Raw genomic sequence first — 24,191 nt, 5'->3', positions numbered from 1 at the left:
GAAGGTACCACGTTCATCTGTACAAACAATAGTACGCAAGTATAAACACCATGGGACCACGCAGCCGTCATACCGCTCAGGAAGGAGACGCGTTCTGTCTCCTAGAGATGAACGTACTTTGGTGAAAGGCCGCTCAGCAAGGAAGAAGCCACTGCTCCAAAACCCCCATAAAAAAGCCAGACTACGGTTTGCAACTGCACATGGGGACAAAGATCGTACTTTTTGGAGAAATGTCCTCTGGTCTGATGAAACAAAAATAGAATTGTTTGGCCATAATGACCATCATTATGTTTGGAGGAAAAAGGGGGTCGCTTACAAGCCGAAGAACACCATCCCAACCGTGAAGCACAGGGGTGGCAGCATCATGCTGTGGGGGTGCTTTGCTGCAGGAGGGACTGGTGCACTTCACAAAATAGATGGCATCATGAGGAAGGAAAATTAGGTGGATATATTGAAGCAACATCAAGAAATCAGTCAGGAAGTTAAAGCTCGGTCGCAAATGGGTCTTCCAAATGGACAATGACCCCAAGCATACTTCCAAAGTTGTGGCAAAATAGCTTAAGGACAACAAAGTCAAGGTATTGGAGTGGCCATCACAAAGCCCTGACCTCAATCCTATAGAACATTTGTGGGCAGAACTGAAAAAGCGTGTGCGAGCAAGGAGGCCTACAAACCTGACTCAGTTACACCAGCTCTGTCAGGAGAAAAGGGCCAAAATTCACCCAACTCATTGTGGGAAGCTTGTGGAAGGCTACCCAAAACGTTTGACCCAAGTTAAACAATTTAAAGGCAATGCTACCAAATACTAATTGAGTTTATGTAAACTTCTGATCCACTGGGAATGTGATGAAATAAATAAAAGCTGAAATAAATCATTCTCTCTACTATTATTCTGACATTTCACATTCTTAAAATAAAGTGGTGATCCTAACTGACCTAAGACAGGTAATGTTTACTCGGATTAAAGGTCATGAATTGTGAAAAACTGAGTTTAAATGTATCTGGCGAAGGTGTATGTAAACTTCTGACTTCAACTGTCTGTGCTGCTAGACAATAACCTAAAGGTCGCTAAGTCGAATCGCAGACAAGGTGAAAAATATGCCCATGTGCCCTTTAGCAAGGCATTTAACCATAATTGCCCCAGGGTCGCCGTTGATAATGGCTGACCCTGGCCGTGACCCCACTCTCCGAGGGTGGGATATGCAAAATAATAATATCAAATTCACACTTGTACATGTGTGAAATAGGACACATATAAGCGTGTGTGTGTGTGGTGTGTGTGTGTGTGTGTGTGTGTGTGGGGCGAAGCGACAGAGACAACATATGACCATGGCTGCACGGGACAGGCCTCTCTGTGTTGTCTGTGGCTGACAGTGCGCATCCTGCATCGGACTATACAGTCATCAGCGAACCCACAAGCAGTGATGGAAGTCATCGGACGCGATGGACTACCTTAAGCAAGCGTGTGTGTGTGCGTGTGCATCTGTCTGTCTGTGTGTGTGTGTGTGTCTGTCTGTCTGTCTGTACCTCCACAGCCAAGCTGTGGTCTGACATGGACACGCTGGTGTTGCGATGCCAGCAGACATGCATGGTGCTGTTGGCACGGTGATGGGTCTGCTTATCCAGAGAGTTACGGGACGACGACATGTCATCCTCTGACTCCTGCTCCAGAGAAACCTCATCCGACGACCCTGAGGAAGGAGGGATGGGGGAGGTGTGGAGGGGGCGGGGGGTGGAGGGGCAGGGGTGGAGGGGTAGAGGGGTGGAGGGGCAGGGGTGGAGGGGCAGGGTGGAGGGGCAGGGGTGGAGGGGTAGAGGGGCAGGGCAGGGTGGAGGGTAGAGGGGCAGGGGTGGAGGGGCAGGGCAGGGGTGGAGGGGCAGAGGGGCAGGGGTGGAGGGGTAGAGGGGCAGGGTGGAGGGGTAGAGGGGGCAGGGTGGAGGGAGAGGCAGGGGTGGGGGGGCAGGGGTGGAGGGGCAGAGGGGCAGGGTGGAGGGGTAGAGGGGCAGGGTGGAGGGGTAGAGGGGCAGGGTGGAGGGGTAGAGGGGCAGGGTGGAGGGGCAGGGGTGGAGGGGCAGGGTGGAGGGGCAGGGTGGAGGGGCAGGGTGGAGGGGCAGGGTGGAGGGTGGAGGGGCAGGGTGGAGGGGTAGAGGGGCAGGGTGGAGGGGTAGAGGGGCAGGGTGGAGGGTAGAGGGGCAGGGTATAGAGGGGTAGAGGGGCAGGGTGGAGGGGTAGAGGGGCAGGGGTGGAGGGGTAGAGGGGCAGGGGTAGAGGGGCAGGGGTGGAGGGTAGAGGGGCAGGGTGGAGGGGGTAGAGGGGCAGGGGTGGAGGGGTAGAGGGGCAGGGTGGAGGGGCAGAGGGGCAGGGTGGAGGAGTAGAGGGGCAGGGGGGCAGGGTGGAGGGTAGAGGGGCAGGGTGGAGGAGTAGAGGGGCAGGGGGAGGGGCAGGGGGAGGGGCAGGGGGAGGGGCAGGGGGGAGGGGCAGGGGCAGGGGGGAAGGGCGGAGGGGCAGGGGGGGCAGGGGGGAGGGGGGAGGACGGGAGGCGTTAGCTACATCTAAAAGGGAGGGGTACAGTACATTTGTACAAAGTCCACCCAATAGGAGTACCATCTGGCTCCAACAGTCCATGGATACACCAGAATATCCACTGACACACATAAGCATACTCCACACATACAGTGGGGAGAACAAGTATTTGATACACTGCCGATTTTGCAGGTTTTCCTACTTACAAAGCATGTAGAGGTCTGTAATTTTTATCATAGGTACACTTCAACTGTGAGAGACGGAATCTAAAACAAAAATCCAGAAAATCACATTGTATGATTTTTAAGTAATTAATTTGGATTTTATTTGCATGACATAAGTATTTGATCACCTACAAACCAGTAAGAATTCCGGCTCTCACAGACCTGTTAGTTGTTCTTTAAGAAGCCCTCCTGTTCTCCACTCATTATCTGTATTAACTGCACCCATTTGAACTCGTTACCTGTATAAAAGACACCTGTCCACACACTCAATCAAACAGACTCCAACCACTCCACAATGGCCAAGACCAGAGAGCTGTGTAAGGACATCAGGGATAAAATTGTAGACCTGCACAAGGCTGGGATGGGCTACAGGACAATAGGCAAGCAGCTTGGTGAGAAGGCAACAACTGTTGGCGCAATTATTAGAAAATGGAAGAAGTTCAAGATGACGGTCAATCACCCTCGGTCTGGGGCTCCATGCAAGATCTCACCTCGTGGGGCATCAATGATCATGAGGAAGGTGAGGGATCAGCCCAGAACTACACGGCAGGACCTGGTCAATGACCTGAAGAGAGCTGGGACCACAGTCTCAAAGAAAACCATTAGTAACACACTACGCCGTCATGGATTAAAATCCTGCAGCGCACACAAGGTCCCCCTGCTCAAGCCAGCGCATGTCCAGGCCCGTCTGAAGTTTGCCAATGACCATCTGGATGATCCAGAGGAGGAATGGGAGAAGGTCATGTGGTCCGATGAGACAAAAATATAGCTTTTTGGTCTGAACTCCACTCGCTGTGTTTGGAGGAAGAAGAAGGATGAGTACAACCCCAAGAACACCATCCCAACCGTGAAGCATGGAGGTGGAAACATCATTCTTTGGGGATGCTTTTCTGCAAAGGGGACAGGACGACTGCACCGTATTGAGGGGAGGATGGATGGGGCCATGTATCACGAGATCTTGGCCAACAACCTCCTTCCCTCAGTAAGAGCATTGAAGATGGGTCGTGGCTGGGTCTTCCAGCATGACAACGACCCGAAACACACAGCCAGGGCAACTAAGGAGTGGCTCCATAAGAAGCATCTCAAGGTCCTGGATTGGCCTAGCGAGTCTCCAGACCTGAACCCAATAGAAAATCTTTGGAGGGAGCTGAAAGTCCGTATTGCCCAGCGACAGCCCCGAAACCTGAAGGATCTGTATGGAGGAGTGGGCCAAAATCCCTGCTGCAGTGTGTGCAAACCTGGTCAAGACCTACAGGAAACGTATGATCTCTGTAATTGCAAACAAAGGTTTCTGTACCAAATATTAAGTTCTGCTTTTCTGATGTATCAAATACTTATGTCATGCAATAAAATGCAAATTAATTACTTAAAAATCATACAATGTGATTTTCTGGATTCCGTCTCACAGTTGAAGTGTACCTATGATAAAAATTACAGACCTCTACATGCTTTGTAAGTAGGAAAACCTGCAAAATCGGCAGTGTATCAAATACTTGTTCTCCCCACTGTGTGGTGGATTCAAACCCAGCTCACGAGGCTAGTAGGTTACACAACATCCAGCTCACGAGGCTAGTAGGTTAAACAACATCCAGCTCACGAGGCTAGTAGGTTAAACAACAACCAGCTCACGAGGCTAGTAGGTTAAACAACATCCAGCTCACGAGGCTAGTAGGTTAAACAACATCCAGCTCACGAGGCTAGTAGGTTAAACAACATCCAGCTCACGAGGCTAGTAGGTTAAACAACATCCAGCTCACGAGGCTAGTAGGTTACACAACATCCAGCTCACGAGGCTAGTAGGTTAAACAACATCCAGCTCACGAGGCTAGTAGGTTAAACAACATCCAGCTCACGAGGCTAAAAGGTTAAACAACAAAAGGGGAAAAGACAGTATAAAAACATTATCACTATAAAACAACTTGCATGAAAAACAAAGCGGGATCTCATAGTGTAGGCTACATCTAGGTGCATGCATAAGTACTGTAGATCCTGTGTTGTTTTTATTGCACTACTTTGCTTTATCTTGGCCAGGTCGCAGTTGTAAATGAGAACCTGTTCTCAACTGGCTTACCTGGTTAAATAAAGGTGAAATAAAAAAATAAATAAAAAATCCTAACTATACACTATAGGAGGGGTAATCCTATTACTTACTGTTGGAGCGATCACACAGGCCTGGGTCCAGGAAGAGGTCTGATTTCTCCTGAGACTTTTTGGCAATCTCTATCGCCATGTTGAGATCCTCTATCCACTTCCCTATCTCCACCTTCGAGCTACAATCACAAAAAGGGAGAATTTACAGATCAGCAGATGAAGTGAGCAAGGTGGGTTACGACTCAGGATTTGAACCGTGCCTGATTTCAAGTGAAACATAGGCACAACTCTGGCTCACTATTAAAACATTAAGATTTAAAATGAGTCTTTAGATTAAAAGCATAACTTTTTGCTTGATCTTTGACAGTTGTGTGACTACGTGAAACGCCTCTGCGTTTACCTGGCTGCCACCACAATGGTCCTCTGGGCAGAGTAGATGGTGAAGCAGTGGGGGACGGACCACTCATTCTCACTCTCCTCCACCTAAAGGAAGAGACAGAAACCCAGTAAGATGGGGGATCAGCAAAGAAACGTTGGTCTTTGGCCCCTCCCACCAGCTCTAATGGGATTGGAGGAGAGCAGTTAGAGCTCTCCTGGGATTGGAGGAGAGCAGCAGGGGAAGGTGAGGCAAAACAGATCACAGGAAGGCCTGCCAAGAGCCCCTCTGTCTGGGGTGTCTACAGTGCATTCGGAAAGTTTTCAGACCCCATGATTTTTTTCCACATTTTGTTACTTTATAGCCTTATTCTAAAATGGATTAAATTGTTTTTCCCCCCTCAATCTACACATAATACCCCATAATGACAAAGCAAAAACTTTTTTAGAAATGTTTGCAAATGTATTATATAAAATTTTTATATATATATATATATATATATATATATATATATTATTTACATAAGTATTCAGACCCTTTACTCAGTACTTTGTTGAAGCACCTTTGGCAGCGATTACAGCCTTGAGTCTTCTTGGGTATGACGCTACAAGTTTAGCACACCTGTATTTGGGGAGATTCTCTCAAGCTATGTCAGGTTGGATGAGGAGCGTCGCTGCACAGCTATTTTCAGGTCTCTTCAGAGATGTTGGATCGGGTTCAAGTCCAGGCTCTGTCTGGGTCACTCAAGGACATTCAGAGACTTGTCCCGAAGCCACTCCTGCATTGTCTAGGCTGTGTGCTTAGGGTCGTTGTCCTGTTGGAAGGTGAACCATCTCCCCAGTCTGAGGTCCTGAGTCCTCTGTACTTTGCTCCGTTCATATTTCCCTCGATCCTGACTAGTCTCCCAGTCCCTGCCGCTGAAAAACATCCCCACAGCATGATGCTCCCACCACCATGCTTCACCGTAGGGATGGTGCCAGGTTTCCTCCAGACGTGACGCTTGGCATTCAGGCCAAAGAGTTCAATCTTGGTTTCATCAGACCAGAGAATCTAGTTTCTCATGGTCTGAGAGTCCTTTAGGTGCCTTTTGGCAAACTCCAAGCGGGCTGTCATGTGCCTTTTACTGAGGAGTGGCTTCCGTCTGGCCACTCTACCATAAAGGCCTGATTGGTGGAGTGCTGATGAGATGGTTGTCCTTCTGGAAGGTCCTCCCATCTCCACAGAGGAACTCTGGAGCTCTGTCAGAGTGCCCATCGGGTTCTTGGTCACCTCCCTGACCAAGGCCCTTCTCCCCCGATTGCTCAGTTTGGCTGGGCAGCCAGCTCTAGGAAGAGTCTTGGTGGTTCCAAACTTTTTCCATTTAAGAATGATGGAGGCCACTGTGCTCTTGGGGACCTTCAATGCTGCATACACATATCTGTGCCTCGACACAATCCTATCTCGGAGCTCTACGGACAATTCCTTCGACCTCATGGCTTGGTTTTTGCTCTGACATGCACACTGTCAACGGTGGGACCTTATATAGACAGGTGTGTACCTTTTCAAATCATGTCCAATCAATTGAATTGACCACAGATGGACTCCAATCAAGTTGTAGAAAGATCTAAAGGATGATCAATGGAAACAGGATGCACCGAAGCTCAATTTCGAGTCTCATAGCAAAGGGTCTGAATACTTAAATAAAAGGTATCTGTTTTTTATATTTAATATATTAGCCAAAATTTATAAAAACCTGTTTTCACTTTGGAATTGTGGAAAATGTCAAGGGGTCTGAATACTTTCCCGAATGCGCTGTACATCCGTCTGGTCTGAGGTATTCACATCTGGCACTCTAAACCAACACAGCTTCTTTCTCCCTTTTCCCATCCAATCACAGATGTCTCGTCAGAGCCCACATCCAAGCGTTGTATTGTCTACACAAGCACGGGAGAGGGAGCAGGGCTGCGTGTCCTAGCTGACAGAGCCCAGAGTACTCACCGGAGCATCCAAAACTATCAGCTGCGTCAGAAGTGAAGAAGCAGAGACGCAGGTTAGACCCAAGCAGGGACCTCGAGGTCGTCTCACTGACAAACGAACTTCACCCCAGCCAAACCCCCACCCCCACCCTTACCCAAACTTCCAACTCAACGCTATTCTTTATTATGGAATGCAATGGAAACACGTCTCCTTGACCTGGTCTAACGTTCCAACCCCCTCCTTTAGCAGTGACTCATCTCCCTCAGTTTCCTGTCTGACTCTTGCTAAAAACACTCATCATTCAACAAGTGTTTGAGCCAGAAAACTGAACTACCGTGACAGTCGAGAGATGTTGATATAAAACCTTTCAGTAACTTGGGGCTCGATTCAATCCGTAGCGTGGAAGATCTGCGTTGTAGCGCGATTGAGATTTAAAGGTAATTTCCGATTAAGCCGACATATGCAGCGTTTACCGTGAATGCAGTCTCCGCGAACGCGGTAACATTGCCTTTAAATGTCGATCGCGCTAGAACGCAGATCTTCCGCACTACGGATTGAACGGAGCCCTCGTTCTCCTTGACAGTACAGAGTAGCCCATGCAGGGTGATGTTTTCTGAAATGTCCCTTTTGTCACCATGGGGCGACTTGCTGAATCAAATAGTTGCACATATACAGTGGGGAAAAAAAGTATTTAGTCAGCCACCAATTGTGCAAGTTCTCCCACTTAAAAAGATGAGAGAGGCCTGTAATTTTCATCATAGGTACACGTCAACTATGACAGACACATTGAGAAAAGAAAATCCAGAAAATCACATTGTAGGATTTTTAATGAATTTATTTGCAAATTATGGTGGAAAATAAGTATTTGGTCACCTACAAACAAGCAAGATTTCTGGCTCTCACAGACCTGTAACTTCTTCTTTAAGAGGCTCCTCTGTCCTCCACTCGTTACCTGTATTAATGGCACCTGTTTGAACTTGTTATCAGTATAAAAGACACCTGTCCACAACCTCAAACAGTCACACTCCAAACTCCACTATGGCCAAGACCAAAGAGCTGTCAAGGGACACCAGAAACAAAATTGTAGACCTGCACCAGGCTGGGAAGACTGAATCTGCAATAGGTAAGCAGCTTGGTTTGAAGAAATCAACTGTGGGAGCAATTATTAGGAAATGGAAGACATACAAGACCACTGATAATCTCCCTCGATCTGGGGCTCCACGCAAGATCTCACCCCGTGGGGTCAAAATGATCACAAGAACGGTGAGCAAAAATCCCAGAACCACACGGGGGGACCTAGTGAATGACCTACAGAGAGCTGGGACCAAAGTAACAAAGCCTACCATCAGTAACACACTACGCCGCCAGGGACTCAAATCCTGCAGTGCTAGACGTGTCCCCCTGCTTAAGCCAGTACATGTCCAGGCCCGTCTGAAGTTTGATAGAGTGCATCCAGAAGAGGATTGGGAGAATGTCATATGGTCAGATGAAACCAAAATATAACTTTTTGGTAAAAACTCAACTCGTCGTGTTTGGAGGACAAAGAATGCTGAGTTGCATCCAAAGAACACCATACCTACTGTGAAGCATGGGAGTGAAAACATCATACTTTGGGGCTGTTTTTCTGCAAAGGGACCAGGACGACTGATCCGTGTAAAGGAAAGAATGAATGGGGCCATGTATCGTGAGATTTTGAGTGAAAACCTCCTTCCATCAGCAAGGGCATTGAAGATGAAACGTGGCTGGGTCTTTCAGCATGACAATGATCCCAAACACACCGCCCGGGCAACGAAGGAGTGGCTTCGTAAGAAGCATTTCAAGGTCCTGGAGTCTCCAGATCTCAACCCCATAGAAAATCTTTGGAGGGGAGTTGAAAGTCCGTGTTGCCCAGCGACAGCCCCAAAACATCACTGCTCTAGAGGAGATCTGCATGGAGGAATGGGCCAAAATACCAGCAACAGTGTTTGAAAACCTTGTGAAGACTTACAGAAAACGTTTGACCTGTGTCATTGCCAACAAAGGGTATATAACAAAGTATTGAGAAACTTTTGTTATTGACCAAATACTTATTTTCCACCATAATTTGCAAATAAATTCATTAAAAATCCTACAATGTGATTTTCTGGATTTTTTTTCCTCATTTTGTCTGTCATAGTTGACGTGTACCTATGATGAAAATTACAGGCCTCTTTCATCTTTTTAAGTGGGAGAATTTGCACAATTGGTGGCTGACTAAATACTTTTTTTCCCCACTGTACATGAGTAGTAATTTTGTGAAAGTTACTAGAATTTTGCAACCCTAGTAAACATTAAACCGTAATTCCCCATTATGAAGAGGAGTCTTTTATTAGGAGCAGTTGCCACAGCTAAGTCAGGTTACCGCGGCTACGTCAGGTTACCGCGGCTACGTCAGGTTACCGCAGCTACGTCAGGTTAGCGCAGCTACGTCAGGTTAGCGCAGCTACGTCAGGTTAGCGCAGCTACGTCAGGTTAGCGCAGCTACGTCAGGTTAGCGCAGCTACGTCAGGTTAGCGCAGCTACGTCAGGTTAGCGCAGCTACGTCAGGTTAGCGCAGCTACGTCAGGTTACGCGGCTAGGTCAGGTTACCGCGGCTACGTCAGGTTACCGCGGCTACGTCAGGTTACCGCGGCTACGTCAGGTTACCACGGCTACGTCAGGTTACCACGGCTACGTCAGGTTACCACGGCTACGTCAGGTTACCACGGCTACGTCAGGTTACCACGGCTACGTCAGGTTACCACGGCTACGTCAGGTTACCACGGCTACGTCAGGTTACCACGGCTACGTCAGGTTACCACGGCTAGGTCAGGTTACCACGGCTACGTCAGGTTACCACGGCTAGGTCAGGTTACCACAGCTAGGTCAGGTTACCACAGCTAGGTCAGGTTACCACAGCTACGTCAGGTTACCACAGCTACGTCAGGTTACCACAGCTACGTCAGGTTACCACAGCTACGTCAGGTTACCACAGCTAGGTCAGGTTACCACAGCTAGGTCAGGTTACCACAGCTACGTCAGGTTACCACAGCTACGTCAGGTTACCACAGCTACGTCAGGTTACCACAGCTACGTCAGGTTACCACAGCTACGTCAGGTTACCACAGCTAGGTCAGGTTACCACAGCTACGTCAGGTTACCACAGCTACGTCAGGTTACCACAGCTAGGTCAGAGCCAGATTAACCACAAAGAGGTCACGGCTAACAGGGTAAAGGTCAGGGGTCAACACAGGGCAGGCTAACGAACGGCAGGCAGCTTATAGGGCGGCAGGTAGCTTAGTGGTTAAGAGCGTTGTGCCAGTAACCGAAAGGTCGCTGGTTCTAATCCCCGAACCGACTAGGTCAAAAATCTGTCGATGTGCCCTTGAGCAAGGCACTTAACCCTAATTGCTCCTGTAAGTCGCTCTGGATAAGAGCGTCTGCTAAATGACTAATTTTTTTTTTTTTTTATACTCACGATCATGCCGTGCAGAGGCAGCTGGCCATGGACCTTGAACTGGTTGGTGGCTGTCACTCCTTTACTGGTGTATAGCAGCTGGTCAGAGAACTGAGAGGGAAGACAGTATACAGACCATGAGATACACCAGAAAAACAAACCGTTGTCATTCTAATTAGGGTTGTCATGACACCAGTAACCTAATGTAGCAGGCATAACATAAACACCTGAAACTAGATTCCATACAAATACTGTTGGGGGGAGGTTCTCTTCTGCACCCTTCAACCAATCCAGTAAATGTGGAGGAGGAGTTGACATGGGGTGTCGCCTTGGCCGTGTTCGAGAGCGTCAAATCCATGATGCATTGTGGGTAAATGGTGACTGACTGATCTACAAATAATAAAATCAGTCATTATTTTTGATGAAAGGTGATTTGTAGATCAGTCAGTCGGCAGTCGCCTGCACCGTCGGCTGTAATGTCGAACAGGCCCCTTGTTAAACGTCCAGAAACATCAGAAGTCATCCAGTTGTTGTGGACTCGGCAGAGGTTACGATACCAGTATGGCGATAACGCGATACCTGATTTTCCGCGGGCAGAAAAGAAAAGCCAAAGCAGACTAAAAACTCTGGTCCTTATAAATGGGACTCTGGGCGTCACCATAAGGCCGTTTTCCTCAAGAAATGTTTCCTTTCCTTTCTTACCTCCTAGTATGGCGATACCAGTACCGTGACAACACTAATCCTAATAGTCTATACTGAGGGATCACCAACTGGCATGAAACATTACATATCTGAAAACTGAGAGGAAAGATACACATCAATATACACTGCTCAAAAAAATAAAGGGAACACTTAAACAACACAATGTAACTCCAAGTCAATCACACTTTTGTGAAATCAAACTGTCCACTTAGGAAGCAACACTGATTGACAATAAATGTCACATGCTGTTGTGCAAATGGAATAGACAACAGGTGGAAATTATAGGCAATTAGCAAGACACCCCCAATAAAGAAGTGGTTTTGCAGTTGGTGACCACAGACCACTTCTCAGTTCCTATGCTTCCTGGCTGATGTTTTGGTCACTTTTTAATGCTGGCGGTGCTTTCACTCTAGTGGTAGCATGAGACGGAGTCTACAACCCACACAAGTGGCTCAGGTAGTGCAGCTCGTCCAGGATGGCACATCAATGCGAGCTGTGGCAAGAAGGTTTGCTGTGTCTGTCAGCGTAGTGTCCAGAGCATGGACGCACTACCAGGAGACAGGCCAGTACATCAGGAGACGTGGAGGAGGCCGTAGGAGGGCAACAACCCAGCAGCAGGACCGCTACCTCCGCCTTTGTGCAAGGAGGAGCAGGAGGAGCACTGCCAGAGCCCTGCAAAATGACCTCCAGCAGGCCACAAATGTGCATGTGTCTGCTCAAACGGTCAGAAACAGACTCCATGAGGGTGGTATGAGGGCCCGACGTCCACAGGTGGGGGTTGTGCTTACAGCCCAACACCGTGCAGGACGTTTGGCATTTGCCAGAGAACACCAAGATTGGCAAATTCGCCACTGGCGCCCTGTGCTCTTCACAGATGAAAGCAGGTTCACACTGAGCACATGTGACAGACGTGACAGAGTCTGGAGACGCCGTGGAGAACGTTCTGCTGCCTGCAACATCCTCCAGCATGACCGGTTTGGCGGTGGGTCAGTCATGGTGTGGGGTGGTATTTCTTTGGGGGCCGCACAGCCCTCCATGTGCTCGCCAGAGGTAGCCTGACTGCCATTAGGTACCGAGATGAGATCCTCAGACCCCTTGTGAGACCATATGCTGGTGCGGTTGGCCCTGGGTTCCTCCTAATGCAAGACAATGCTAGACCTCATGTGGCTGGAGTGTGTCAGCAGTTCCTGCAAGAGGAAGGCATTGATGCTATGGACTGGCCCGCCCGTTCCCCAGACCTGAATCCAATTGAGCACATCTGGGACATCATGTCTCGCTCCATCCACCAACGCCACGTTGCACCACAGACTGTCCAGGAGTTGGCGGATGCTTTAGTCCAGGTCTGGGAGGAGATCCCTCAGGAGACCTTCCGCCACCTCATCAGGAGCATGCCCAGGCGTTGTAGGGAGGTCATACAGGCACGTGGAGGCCACACACACTACTGAGCCTCATTTTGACTTGTTTTAAGGACATTACATCAAAGTTGGATCAGCCTGTAGTGTGGTTTTCCACTTTAATTTTGAGGGTGACTCCAAATCCAGACCTCCATTGGTTGGTAAATTTGATTTCCATTGATCATTTTTGTGTGATTTTGTTGTCAGCACATTAAACTATGTAAAGAGAAAAGTATTTAATAAGATTATTTCATTCATTCAGATCTAGGATGTGTTGTTTAAGTGTTCCCTTTATTTTTTTGAGCAGTGTATTTAACCTTTATTTGTACAGGTTTGTCTCATTGAGATATCTCTACTGGTGTAGAACAGTGTAGATGAAGTCTCTGTGGATAAGAGCCTGCTAAATGACTAATGTAAATAATACAGGAGACAGTCAGAGAGGAGATTCATCTCTCGTTGTCTGAACGATACTGATCGTTTTCTCAGCTTGTGTAAAGATAGAAATCCAAAACCAAGGGATTGTTGAAACGGAAACACCATTACTCACCAGGAAAAACATCCTTTGCTGCAGCCCTTTTTTGGTCAGCTTGTAAAGACAGCCCTCCCGAATGAACTCCTGAGAACCAGAAAAGTAGCATTAGATATTGTTATTTTCCTACATCTACTGAATACTAGACTCACCCTGACCACATCTCAGTTATACTTTATTTGTGAGTGCTGGCCATCTTCTTCACAACAGTCAGATTACTCCTGCTACAGCACCCAAACACTCATTCATGCTACAGAACTTAGTAAGAGTTTGATTTAGTCAAGTCACTAAGTGTTGAAGTCTATCTCCTGGACCTGGTGCCCAGTCTCCCTCTAGGAGGTACTAGACTCACCCTACCGGGTGCAGTGAGGTTCTAGACTCACCCTGCCGGGTGCAGTGAGGTTCTAGGAGGTACTAGACTCACCCTGCCGGGTGCAGTGAGGTTCTAGGAGGTACTAGACTCACCCTGCCGGGTGCAGTGAGGTTCTAGGAGGTACTAGACTCACCCTACCGGGTGCAGTGAGGTTCTAGACTCACCCTACCGGGTGCAGTGAGGTTCTAGACTCACCCTGCCGGGTGCAGTGAGGTTCTAGGAGGTACTAGACTCACCCTGCCGGGTGCAGTGAGGTTCTAGGAGGTTCTAGACTCACCCTGCCGGGTGCAGTGAGGTTCTAGGAGGTTCTAGACTCACCCTGCCGGGTGCAGTGAGGTTCTAGGAGGTTCTAGACTCACCCTGCCGGGTGCAGTGAGGTTCTAGGAGGTACTAGACTCACCCTGCCGGGTGCAGTGAGGTTCTCGATGCCAATCAGGTCTCTCTGGAGCTCAGACAGCTTCTGGAAGTTCTCCAGGCGGATTAAACTACTCTGGAGCTGAGTGGTCATTTCTGCCACCTCCTTCAGGGCCTCTGTAGACAGGGAAGGGGAGAGGGGTATATACAGGAGGATTAAGGATCCATACAGGAGGGTCCAGGATCCATACAGGAGGGTCCAGGATCCATACAGGAGGGTCCAGGATCCATACAGGAGGGTTCAGGATCGCTCTAAGGGACGTCCCACCCATCAGCCCCGTAGCATTCTCACCTCTGCAGTTGTTGTGGTCGGGGTGGTCTGGGGCGTAGTGTTTACACAGTCTCTCCAGGATCAGTTTGTAGTGCATGAGGCGCTGGATGGGCTTCAGGAAGAACGTGTTCAGAGGCAGGTAACACACCTTCTGAAGCTCAAACTCCTTATAGACAGTCTCCAGCTTCTTCAGACGCTTGGTGGCCTTCTCCAGCTCGGTCAGCACCTCGTCGTGTTTCTGCAGGTAGCTGGTGAACTCCTGAGGAGAGAAGCAGGAACTACAAGCTCAAGCCGGGATCCCTTTATAAAACACAGTAATGGTCTGAGTAGTGTGGACACCGCGTTAAAAAAATCACTTCCATCCCACTTTTCCAACTTAATGCAAAACAGACGCAGTACTAAGCTTACGCATGACAGTGGAATTAGACGGTTTACCTCGTCACACAGTCCCTCATCTGACTATAAGCGTGTAGTAGTAACCTGTCCGGTCTCACCTTGAGAGTACACATGTTCCTCAGCATGACGTCTCCAATCCGCTGGTAGTCTCCCTTCACATGAGCGTTAGAGCGCCCCTCCCTGGTGACACAACCAAAATACTTCTGACTACATACTGTAGCTTTGATAGTAAAAAAAGACAGCAGTAAAAAAAAAGTCTATTTAATTTTTTTTTAAAATTCAAATAAATAGGATTGAGGCCGTCCTCTTCTCTTTGACAGTAAGGCTCAGAACATAGATCTTCTCATGTGATAAGATTACCGCAGCATTAGTGTAATGTTTTGAATATGTAGATTACCGCAGCATTAGTGTAATGTTTTGAATATGTAGATTACCGCAGCATTAGTGTAATGTTTTGTATATGTAGACAAAATGTGAGGAGAGCAGCACTGACCATAAAGCTAGTCTCTGGTCTATCTCCTTGAGGAATCCCCGGTGGAACTCGTAAATGGGGTCGATGTTGGAGAACAGCAGCGACATCAGACCCTCTGGCACGGCATTCTCTTTGATCACAGCACTGCGGAACCACTGACGGGAGAGAGAAAAGGGGCCACACAGATTTTAGCACTAGAAAACAAGCCTGGTCCCAGACCAGTTTGTGCCGTGTTGCCTATTCTTACAATTAAATGTTTTACATTTTAGTCATTTAGCAGACGCTCTTATCCAGAGCGACTTACAGTTAGTGAGTGCATACATTATTTTGGGAATTGAACCCACAACCCTGGCGTTGCAAACGCCATGCTCTACCAACTGAGCTACATCCCTGCCGGCCATTCCCTCCCCTACCCTGGACGACGCTGGGCCAATTGTGCGCCGCCCCATGGGTCTCCCGGTCGCGGCCGGCTACGACAGAGCCTTACGGCAAGACCGCACAAACTGATCTGGGTTCCAGGCTATCGGATCAAAAAAATAAAAATATTGTACACAGCCACAGATGAGACACACACTGCATGAATCGCTCACCACTGTGATGACCTCTAGGTCTTTCAGGTAGGTCCTCTCTGTGGTTAAAATCTCTTTGGCAATGAAGTAGGCCTTATCGGTGGGATATCGCTGAGGAACGAGAACACCGGTCATGTCAACACTGGATACACACAGCATTCAGGCAATAAATCAAAAACAGCTTGATGGAAAATATAGCTCATAAAATATTAAAATAAAAGTGAATTTGGCCCTGATAAATTTCATGCGACATTACTGTGTGCAAATTGCAGGCTTTCATAGACCTATCAAAATAACGTTTATGGAACTCTGGAGAAGATTTATAATCTTTTATATATATATATATATATATTTGTTTTAATAGGAAAGGACAGTTTGTTACCTCTTACAATTATGATTGAACAAATCACCACGTAAAAAAAAAAAAAATCCACCTAAACAAATGTGATTGAACGACAGGTTGATTAAATGAATCAACTGACAGATCGATAGAGGCAGGCAGTGTACCTTCCTCCTGCCTTCCTCCTCCTCCTCCAGCCCGTTGGTGCCCACCTCAGTCAGGATGGGGCTCTGTAGGGGCGAGGGGGCCTGGCCCGCCCCCGGGAGACTCAGCGTAGACATCTGGAAGGAGGGGGACAGGCAGAAGGGAGAGCTCTTGGAGTTGAACGGGGAGAGCTGGGGGCTGTCCATAGAGGACCCTGGAGAGACAAACGTAACAAAAAAGACACGTCAAACTACTAATTACATTTCAAATGTGTCAAAGTCGACATTATTGAATTGAAATTCCATCTCTGCTGGCACTAGTACACCATGTACACAGAAGTATGTGGACACCCCTTCAAATTAGTGGATTCAGCTATTTTTCAGCCACACCCGTTACTGACAGGTGTATAAAAATAAAAAAATCGAGCACACAGCAATGCAATCTCCATAGACAAACATTGGCTCAGTGACTTTCAACGTGGCACCGTCATACGATGCCACCTTTCCAATAAGTCAGTTAGTCAAATTTCTGCCCTGCTAGAGCTGCCCCGGTCAACTAAGTGCTGTTGGAAACATCTAGGAGCAACAACGGCACAGTTGCGAAGTGGTAGGCCACACAAGCTCACAGAACTGGACCGCCGAGAGCTGAAGCGAGTAGCACGTATAAATTGTCTGTCCTCGGTTGCAACACTCACTACCGAGTTCCAAACTGCCTCTGGAAGCAACATCAGCACAATAACTGTTCGTCGGGAGCTTCATGAAATGGGTTACCATGGCTGAGCAGTCGCACCCAAGCCTAAGATCACCATGCGCAATGCCAAGCGTCGGCGTAAAGCTCGCCGCCATTGGACTCTGGAGCAGTGTCGACGGGCAGGTGTCCACATACTTTTGGTCATGTAGTGTATCACTCCATATCAAACCCATGTACAAGACAGACAACACTCAGAGTACCACATAGTCTCTCCTCTGTTATCCCGAACAAAACATTTGTCTCTACACAAAGCATGAGTGAAAACGACACACCCTAACATGACATTAAAATAAGCCTCTATATTTCTAATGATTCCCGCAGGAGTCAGGAGGGATGGGAGCTTATGGGAACAGGAGGGACCTGCTCTATACATTACAAGCCTCTGCTTTGGAAAAAAGTGAGAGGAACATCCAGGCAACAACAAAAAAAAAATCACAGGCCGCTTCATTCAGGGAAATAGATGTAGAACCATGGTTCAGGGATACATTTGTAGCCTATTTGTAAAAATATTTTCGGATTAAATATGCTAATAAAAGGTTATTATTGCTCATCCAAACTGCATTATCCCATTTCACAGAACCATAATGCAACAGGCTGTTAACTGTATGACAACTTCCTCTGTTCTTCAATAGAAACAAGCTGAAGAGTTCGTCAAACAAATCTTTCACGCTCTCACACACAGTCTCTCACACACACACTCTCGTTACAGTCCCAAATGCTCTCGCACTGACACCACACACACACACACGGTTTGACATGAAAAGGAGAGAGCGCAAGGTAAATAAATCGGTCCCACATGTTTTCAGAGCTGCAGTCCCCTAGAATGATTTATCACCAGCTCTTATATGAAGCTGATTACATTAGAGAACTGACTGAAGCGGTTTCCCAAATGGCACCCTATTCCCTTTATAGTGCACTACTTTTACCAGAGCCCTATGAGCCCCAGTCAAAAGTAGTGCACCAAATACGGAATAGGGTGCCATTTGGGAAGCAGCCAGAGTCTGCTATGTGATAATTCCCTATTGGAGGAAGTGGGGAGAATAAAACTCCACACCAGTGAGACATTATAGGTTGTACTCTTCCTGACAGAGCCACAGAAAGTCACAGCTGTTCTCCCATTTCTCAAAAGAGAGAAACAGACCAGGAAGAAGAAACAGAAGGACAGACCAGGAAGAAGAGAGAAACAGACCAGGAAGAAGAGAGAAACAGACCAGGAAGAAGAGAGAAACAGACCAGGAAGAAGAGAGAAACAGACCAGGAAGAAGAGAGAAACAGACCAGGAAGAAGAGAGAAACAGACCAGGAAGAAGAAACAGAAGGACAGACCAGGAAGAAGAAACAGAAGGACAGACCAGGAAGGAGAGAGAAAAGAACAAGGTTCCTCTCCGACCTGGAAACCGTTCCCTGAGTCACGGCTCCGAACAGCCCGGGGACGGCCTGGCCTGGTAGACAGGCGGTGGTTTATAGTTGAACTGTTATAAAGCCCCATGGGGGACGACACAGGACGGGCGGAGACCGAGGGGATGGATAGATAGCACAGTGTGCAGTCTCTCTACACAGAAGGGGGAGAAAACGCAGTCTACAGCAGGGTTCTCCAACTGGCGGCCCGCGGTTGGTTTTATTTGGGCCCCCCCCAAGTTTTCTGAGCAAAAAAAAAAAAAAAAAAGTGTTTTATTTATTTTATTGTTGGACATAAATACTGTAAAAACACCAGGAACTCAGCTCCAAGTGATTTTAATTTAGGAAATCTGTTCAAGTATTCCCACATATAACAGAGAGACGTGATCGTATACAAATATAAGCAAGGTTTGAAATTATTGTTTTAGTCAGACATCTGTTTGGACTTCTTGCGGTCAACTTGCAGTCTACAAATTATTTGTAATTATGTTCCAGCCACTGAACGTCCACTGAAGAAAATAAAAATTAAAAAAAATCGGCCCGTGGCTGAATCTAGTTGATGATCCCTGGTCTACAGTCTCTCTACATAGGAGAGGGAGGGACATTCCAGTCTGTGGCCTCTTGTCTCTACACATGGATGGGGGAGGGAGAGGGGATGGACAGCCCAGTCACAGGGAGGGGGAGAGGGGATGGACAGCCCAGTCACAGGGAGGGGGAGAGGGGGATGGACAGCCCAGTCACAGGGTGGGGAGAGGGGATGGACAGCCCAGTCACAGGAAGGGGGAGAGGGGATGGACAGCCCAGTCACAGGAAGGGGGAGAGGGGATGGACAGCCCAGTCACAGGAGGGGGGGAGAGGGGATGGACAGCCCAGTCACAGGAAGGGGGAGAGGGGATGGACAGCCCAGTCACAGGAAGGGGGACAGGGGATGGACAGCCCAGTCACAGGAAGGAGGGGTTTGCTTTGTGGAATGACTTGGCAGAGAGCCTGTCTAAACAGGGAGCGTGCGCGCACACAAAGGCTGTGGAATGTAGTATTTGAGGAGCACCCCTAGGGCTCTGTCAAAAGTAGTGCAGTATATAGGGAACTAGTCAAAAGTAGTGCACTATCTAGGGAATAGGGTGGCATTTGGGACACAGACTAGATTAAAATAAGGAACATGTGTTTGTATTCTAATTCTGAACAAAGCAGACAGCTCCTGTATTTTAAGCCTTAGATGAAGCCCTAATCCTAAACTACATGCACTGGCCAGGCACAGTGGTTATACAACACCATAGGAATGATAGTGGCATGTAAACATTAAGAACGTTAGCAATTTCCAAAAGGATATAGAATTGAAGATCAAATGTCTCCCCAACCTAGATACTGTTATTAAATGTATTTTTTGACCTAGTAACCAGAGGGACCTATTGAGATAGTTAGAGAAGTACAACACAAAGGATTACTGGACCAGGCAACCACTAGGTCTAAGCAGTTTGCCCCCCCGAGTGTGAGAGTGTGGTTGGGATGAAAACCTCAGGTGCAGAGCCGGTTCACTGGAGGCGGCAGGTAGCTTTAGTGGTTAAGAGCGTTGTGCCAGTGACCGAAAGGTCGCTGGTTCTAATCCCCGAGCCGACTAGGTGAAAAATCTGCCGACGTGCCCTTGAGCAAGGCACTTAACCCTAATTGCTCCTGTAAGTCGCTCTGGATAAGAGCGTCTGCAAAAATGGCTAAAATGCAAACGTAAAAATGTCTAACTAGACACTGCTACAGTAGGAGGGTTCGGGGTAGACGCTGGAGGGTTCGGGGTAGACGCTGGAGGGTTCGGGGTAGACGCTGGAGGGTTCGGGGTAGACGCTGGAGGGTTCGGGGTAGACGCTGGAGGGTTCGGGGTAGACGCTGGAGGGTTCGGGGTAGACGCTGGAGGGTTCGGGGTAGACGCTGGAGGGTTCGGGGTAGACGCTGGAGGGTTCGGGGTAGACGCTGGAGGGTTCGGGGTAGACGCTGGAGGGTTCGGGGTAGACGCTGGAGGGTTCGGGGTAGACGCTGGAGGGTTCGGGGTAGGGTTAGGTGGAGCGAGGGCAAGGGGAATCGGTCCAGACGCCGTTCCTCCTCCGCTCCTGGACAAGGTGGAGCGTCAGCCAGTCAGTCTCCAATACTACGCAGCCGTACAGTTTCTTAGTGTGATGCATAGGCAGGTTTAGCTGTAGTTTATCAACAACAACAACAACAACAAAAAAGCCTGGGATATTATCCATCAGTTTAAAACAGTATTAAAAATCAACACACTTTTGGTCGGAAGCATCTGTTTAAGCAATCGGTGTTTCAAATGTTCATTTTGACATGTACAATTTCCACTGAGAACATGAAAAAAAATAATAATAAGAATATCCAGTTGATGACTGTCAAAATTCAGTAGAGCATTATTCAAATTCCAAAGCCACAGAATTTATCACCAAAACCCCTTCTGCACGTTTCTCTGCTTCCTTGATTGAAAGTAATCAAGAAAATGTCTAAAAATGAATTTTAAGTCTGACATTTAAGGTACCCAAAAGTGATTACTTTATTCTTAAGAGGAAAAACATACAAACATAAGTACACTTTGTTTAAAAATCAGGTAACCATACATGTTCATTAAGAAATGTGTGTTGCATTATTTGATGTCATTATTTGATGCCGTTATAAGCGGCAGTTGCAAGCTTCAGTATATTAAAAGATAGATTAATAATTCTCTTAGTTCCATCATGCACTTGATTCTAGAGAAGGTGGGGGGGGGGTGAATCTGCAGGCACCAATCAAAGTTAAATGATCTAACAGAGGCCAACAACTGCAAGTCAGACATCTACGAGCGGAAATGCAAGGCTGTGTGTGTGTCTGTGCATTCTTGTGTGTTCTCTGGGTATTTGAACTTTGACCTAACCCCCCTAGGAGGCTCAGGGGACTGCCGCTTTCCTCACTTGTGACGGTAGAGAGAGAGGCTCCGCAAGCACACTTCTAAGAACACTTCTGAGAAGGGGACATTAAAAAGTGTAGTTCTAGGAATTTGACCAAAATGACAATGAGAACAGCGTTGTAGCATTTTAGAGAGAGCAACTAAAGTAACAAGCTGAAATATGAGTTGGTTTTCTTGATCGCCAAGTAGTGTTAAAAAAAAAAAAATAAAAAGTACCCCCTCCTCACCGCCCTTTTGACATTCATAAGCGCATGTAGAATACGCCCCCCACCCCCATTTTGACATTCATGTTGAAATCGCTCAAATATACTCCCCCCACCCCCACTTTTACATTCATAAGCGCATGTAGCAATCACTCAAATATACCCCCCAACCCCCATTTTGACATTCATGTAGAAAACACAAAAATATTTCAAACAGAATCTTAAAATTCACCCCTTAGCATCAGCGATCCATTATATGAATACATATTAACTGAATGAGTCAAATAATAAGGCTTGAGGAATTGAGAGCAACATTAGTCAAAACAGTACTGCTGAAGGTCCATAGACTCCAGCTGGTTTTAAATCGCCGAGCCGACAAGGTGAAAAATAAAATAAAAAAAATCGACCAATGTGCCCTTGAGCAAAGCACTGAAGCCCAAGTCGCTCTGGATAGGAGCATCTGCTAAATGACTAAAAACTTAAAATAACCTTCCGAGTGAGCAGACTCCACCTTGCTACAGAAGACAAATCCAAATAGATTCTGTTCTAAAAATGCACTGAAACAGAATAGTTTGCGTCGGTAGCGTGCCTAGTCGGAGGCCTTCGGGCAGATTATAGCTAGCTGCTTCAAAATGACAGGAAATTAAAAAATGGAACTTGTGGAGTTTAGATCGTTATGAGGAGGAAATGACGTCATCAAAGTAGAGAAGCACGCCACTGACTATTTCAATGGCTGAGTCCCAAATGGCCCCCTTGGTAGTGCGCACTACTATTAACCAGGGTCCATATTGCACTATGTAGGGAATAGGGTGCCATTTGGGACTCCAAGCCTATTTTGATTCAACAGGACTTTATGCACCATGGCACTTGGTCAATTGTTTCCCCACACTGTTCCCTACTCCGAACCAAATAGAAACCCCAAACACATTTCTGAGGCTTGGATGTCAACACCACTGCTATGGACCACAACACGTCACTGGACTGGACCTACTAAGGTCGTGGTTTATGGCTGCAGTTCATTCATCAAGTGATATTACAGAAGAAACATATAAATGAAAACGCTAAAGAAGAATCTCAAAAATGGCAGGTTATATAAAAGTGACAAGATTAAGGACCGAAGTGAGAAAAGTCCCTGTTGTTACTGCGGCTGTTGTCTTATTGTCTTATTGTCTTGAAGTGCCTCCGATGCAGCTTCGGGAAGTGATTATAGACTGTGTGTAAAACCTCACGCAACATGTTTACAGTAAACAGATACAAGGAGCTTTTTAAATCCAGCTACATTTTTAAAAAAATCACTTCCAGCACAATGATATGGTGACATAGTACAACTTCATTAGATCATTTGTTAAGCGCTTCAATGGATTACCCATTGATTTTTTCACTGAAGGAATACAAAACCAGGTTTGAAGTATAAATGCTTCTTACTGTTTACTCGAGGGCTTCCATCTTAGCTTATACTAGACATTAGACATATAAAACAGCTTCTAATGTATTGGCATACTAGCTACTGTTATCATTGAAGCAGAAACTTCATATGTTTGTTACATGGGTGTGTTAAAAGTACATTCACGTTGTTGGCTGTGGTGTGTATAACACACTGCCTACATTCTTTAAACTGAAATCTACACCGACTCCAAATCTACCCCGACTCCAATCAAAAAAAAAAATTGCCGGTGTGTCTTGTTTCATTCATGTCATGCACAGAAAAATGTGACGCCTACATCTTTTCTTAATAAAATCTCAACATGACTTGAAACCTCTGAGATATAGCCTGACTACTCCGCTAACCCAGTACCTAACATGAACCCCCAGACGGAGATGAACCCCAGACGGAGATGAACCCCAGACGGAGATGAACCCCAGACGGAGATGAACCCCAGACGGAGATGAACCCCAGACGGAGATGAACCCCAGACGGAGGCAGGGGCTGTGTCGTCACGCAGACAGATGTGGTAACGGGACAGGAGAGTCAAGGTTATTACGGACCAGCAGATGTCTCAACGGAACAAAATCTTCAGCCTGATATAAAAAGGGCTCTGTAAGACGCAGATTGTAGTGCCTTTATTAGGAGGGCCTCTGGTCAAAAGTAGTGCACTATGTAGGGAACCAGGGTGTCATTTGGGACGCAGCCCAATGTTGAATTTCTAACTTTAGCAGCCGTCTGCTAAAGATCTGTATGTTTTAACAGTCCCCTATGCCTGTATAACCTCTTTCAGACAGAGAACACACTGGATATACTACTAGACTATGTTAGGCCAATGAAGGATTTACTGGACTACGTTTACACTGATGAAGGATCATCATTGATTTCGTTACTACCCCTGAGATCTGAGCGGTATGACACAAATATGAATTTTTGATTCACAAAAAAAGCATGTGACAATCACAGATCATTGCCTACTATTTTAATGTAAATTCAAGACATGTTTTTAAAAAATAAAATACTATTAGTTATGAAAAGTGCTATTAAAATAAAAAAATCTAATTTACCGTTAGGAGTGTTACATTTAGACTCGTCTTCAAGTCAAAGAGACGCCTATAGTCTGAATCCCCTGAATCAGCCGCGATCTCCTAAAATCGATTGGATTATATTTTAAAAATCAAAAGCTGTATTGAGTCTGAACCTACATCCTTGCAGGTTACAAGATTAAACCTCAACAAACGGTGAAATAGTATATTC

The 24,191-nt window shown here is 46.9% G+C and overlaps 1 protein-coding gene across 3 annotated transcripts in view; it reads right to left on the bottom strand.

Moving 5' to 3' along the window:
- Nucleotides 1-24,191, bottom strand: part of farp2 (FERM, RhoGEF and pleckstrin domain protein 2) — an 81,605-nt gene that overhangs the window by 12,398 nt on the left and 45,016 nt on the right. Inside the window, exons 14-25 of one of the 3 annotated variants that reach the window (XM_041840678.2) lie at nucleotides 16,253-16,443; nucleotides 15,767-15,856; nucleotides 15,198-15,331; nucleotides 14,803-14,884; nucleotides 14,330-14,567; nucleotides 14,024-14,154; nucleotides 13,269-13,337; nucleotides 10,647-10,736; nucleotides 7,193-7,213; nucleotides 5,240-5,322; nucleotides 4,900-5,018; nucleotides 1,528-1,691 (exon numbers count right to left, since the gene is read on the bottom strand). In XM_041840678.2, coding sequence (XP_041696612.2) covers nucleotides 1,528-1,691; nucleotides 4,900-5,018; nucleotides 5,240-5,322; nucleotides 7,193-7,213; nucleotides 10,647-10,736; nucleotides 13,269-13,337; nucleotides 14,024-14,154; nucleotides 14,330-14,567; nucleotides 14,803-14,884; nucleotides 15,198-15,331; nucleotides 15,767-15,856; nucleotides 16,253-16,443 — 1,412 coding nt within the window. The remainder of the gene's footprint in view (nucleotides 1-1,527; nucleotides 1,692-4,899; nucleotides 5,019-5,239; nucleotides 5,323-7,192; nucleotides 7,214-10,646; nucleotides 10,737-13,268; nucleotides 13,338-14,023; nucleotides 14,155-14,329; nucleotides 14,568-14,802; nucleotides 14,885-15,197; nucleotides 15,332-15,766; nucleotides 15,857-16,252; nucleotides 16,444-24,191) is intronic. The other 2 variants (XM_041840680.2, XM_041840679.2) reach the window with 2 other exon arrangements.

Source organism: Coregonus clupeaformis, chromosome 20 (assembly GCF_020615455.1).
Source record: "Coregonus clupeaformis isolate EN_2021a chromosome 20, ASM2061545v1, whole genome shotgun sequence".
NCBI lineage: Eukaryota > Metazoa > Chordata > Actinopteri > Salmoniformes > Salmonidae > Coregonus > Coregonus clupeaformis.
The sequence above is the reverse complement of the archived record's forward strand: the minus strand, read 5'-3'. Positions and strand labels throughout refer to the sequence as shown.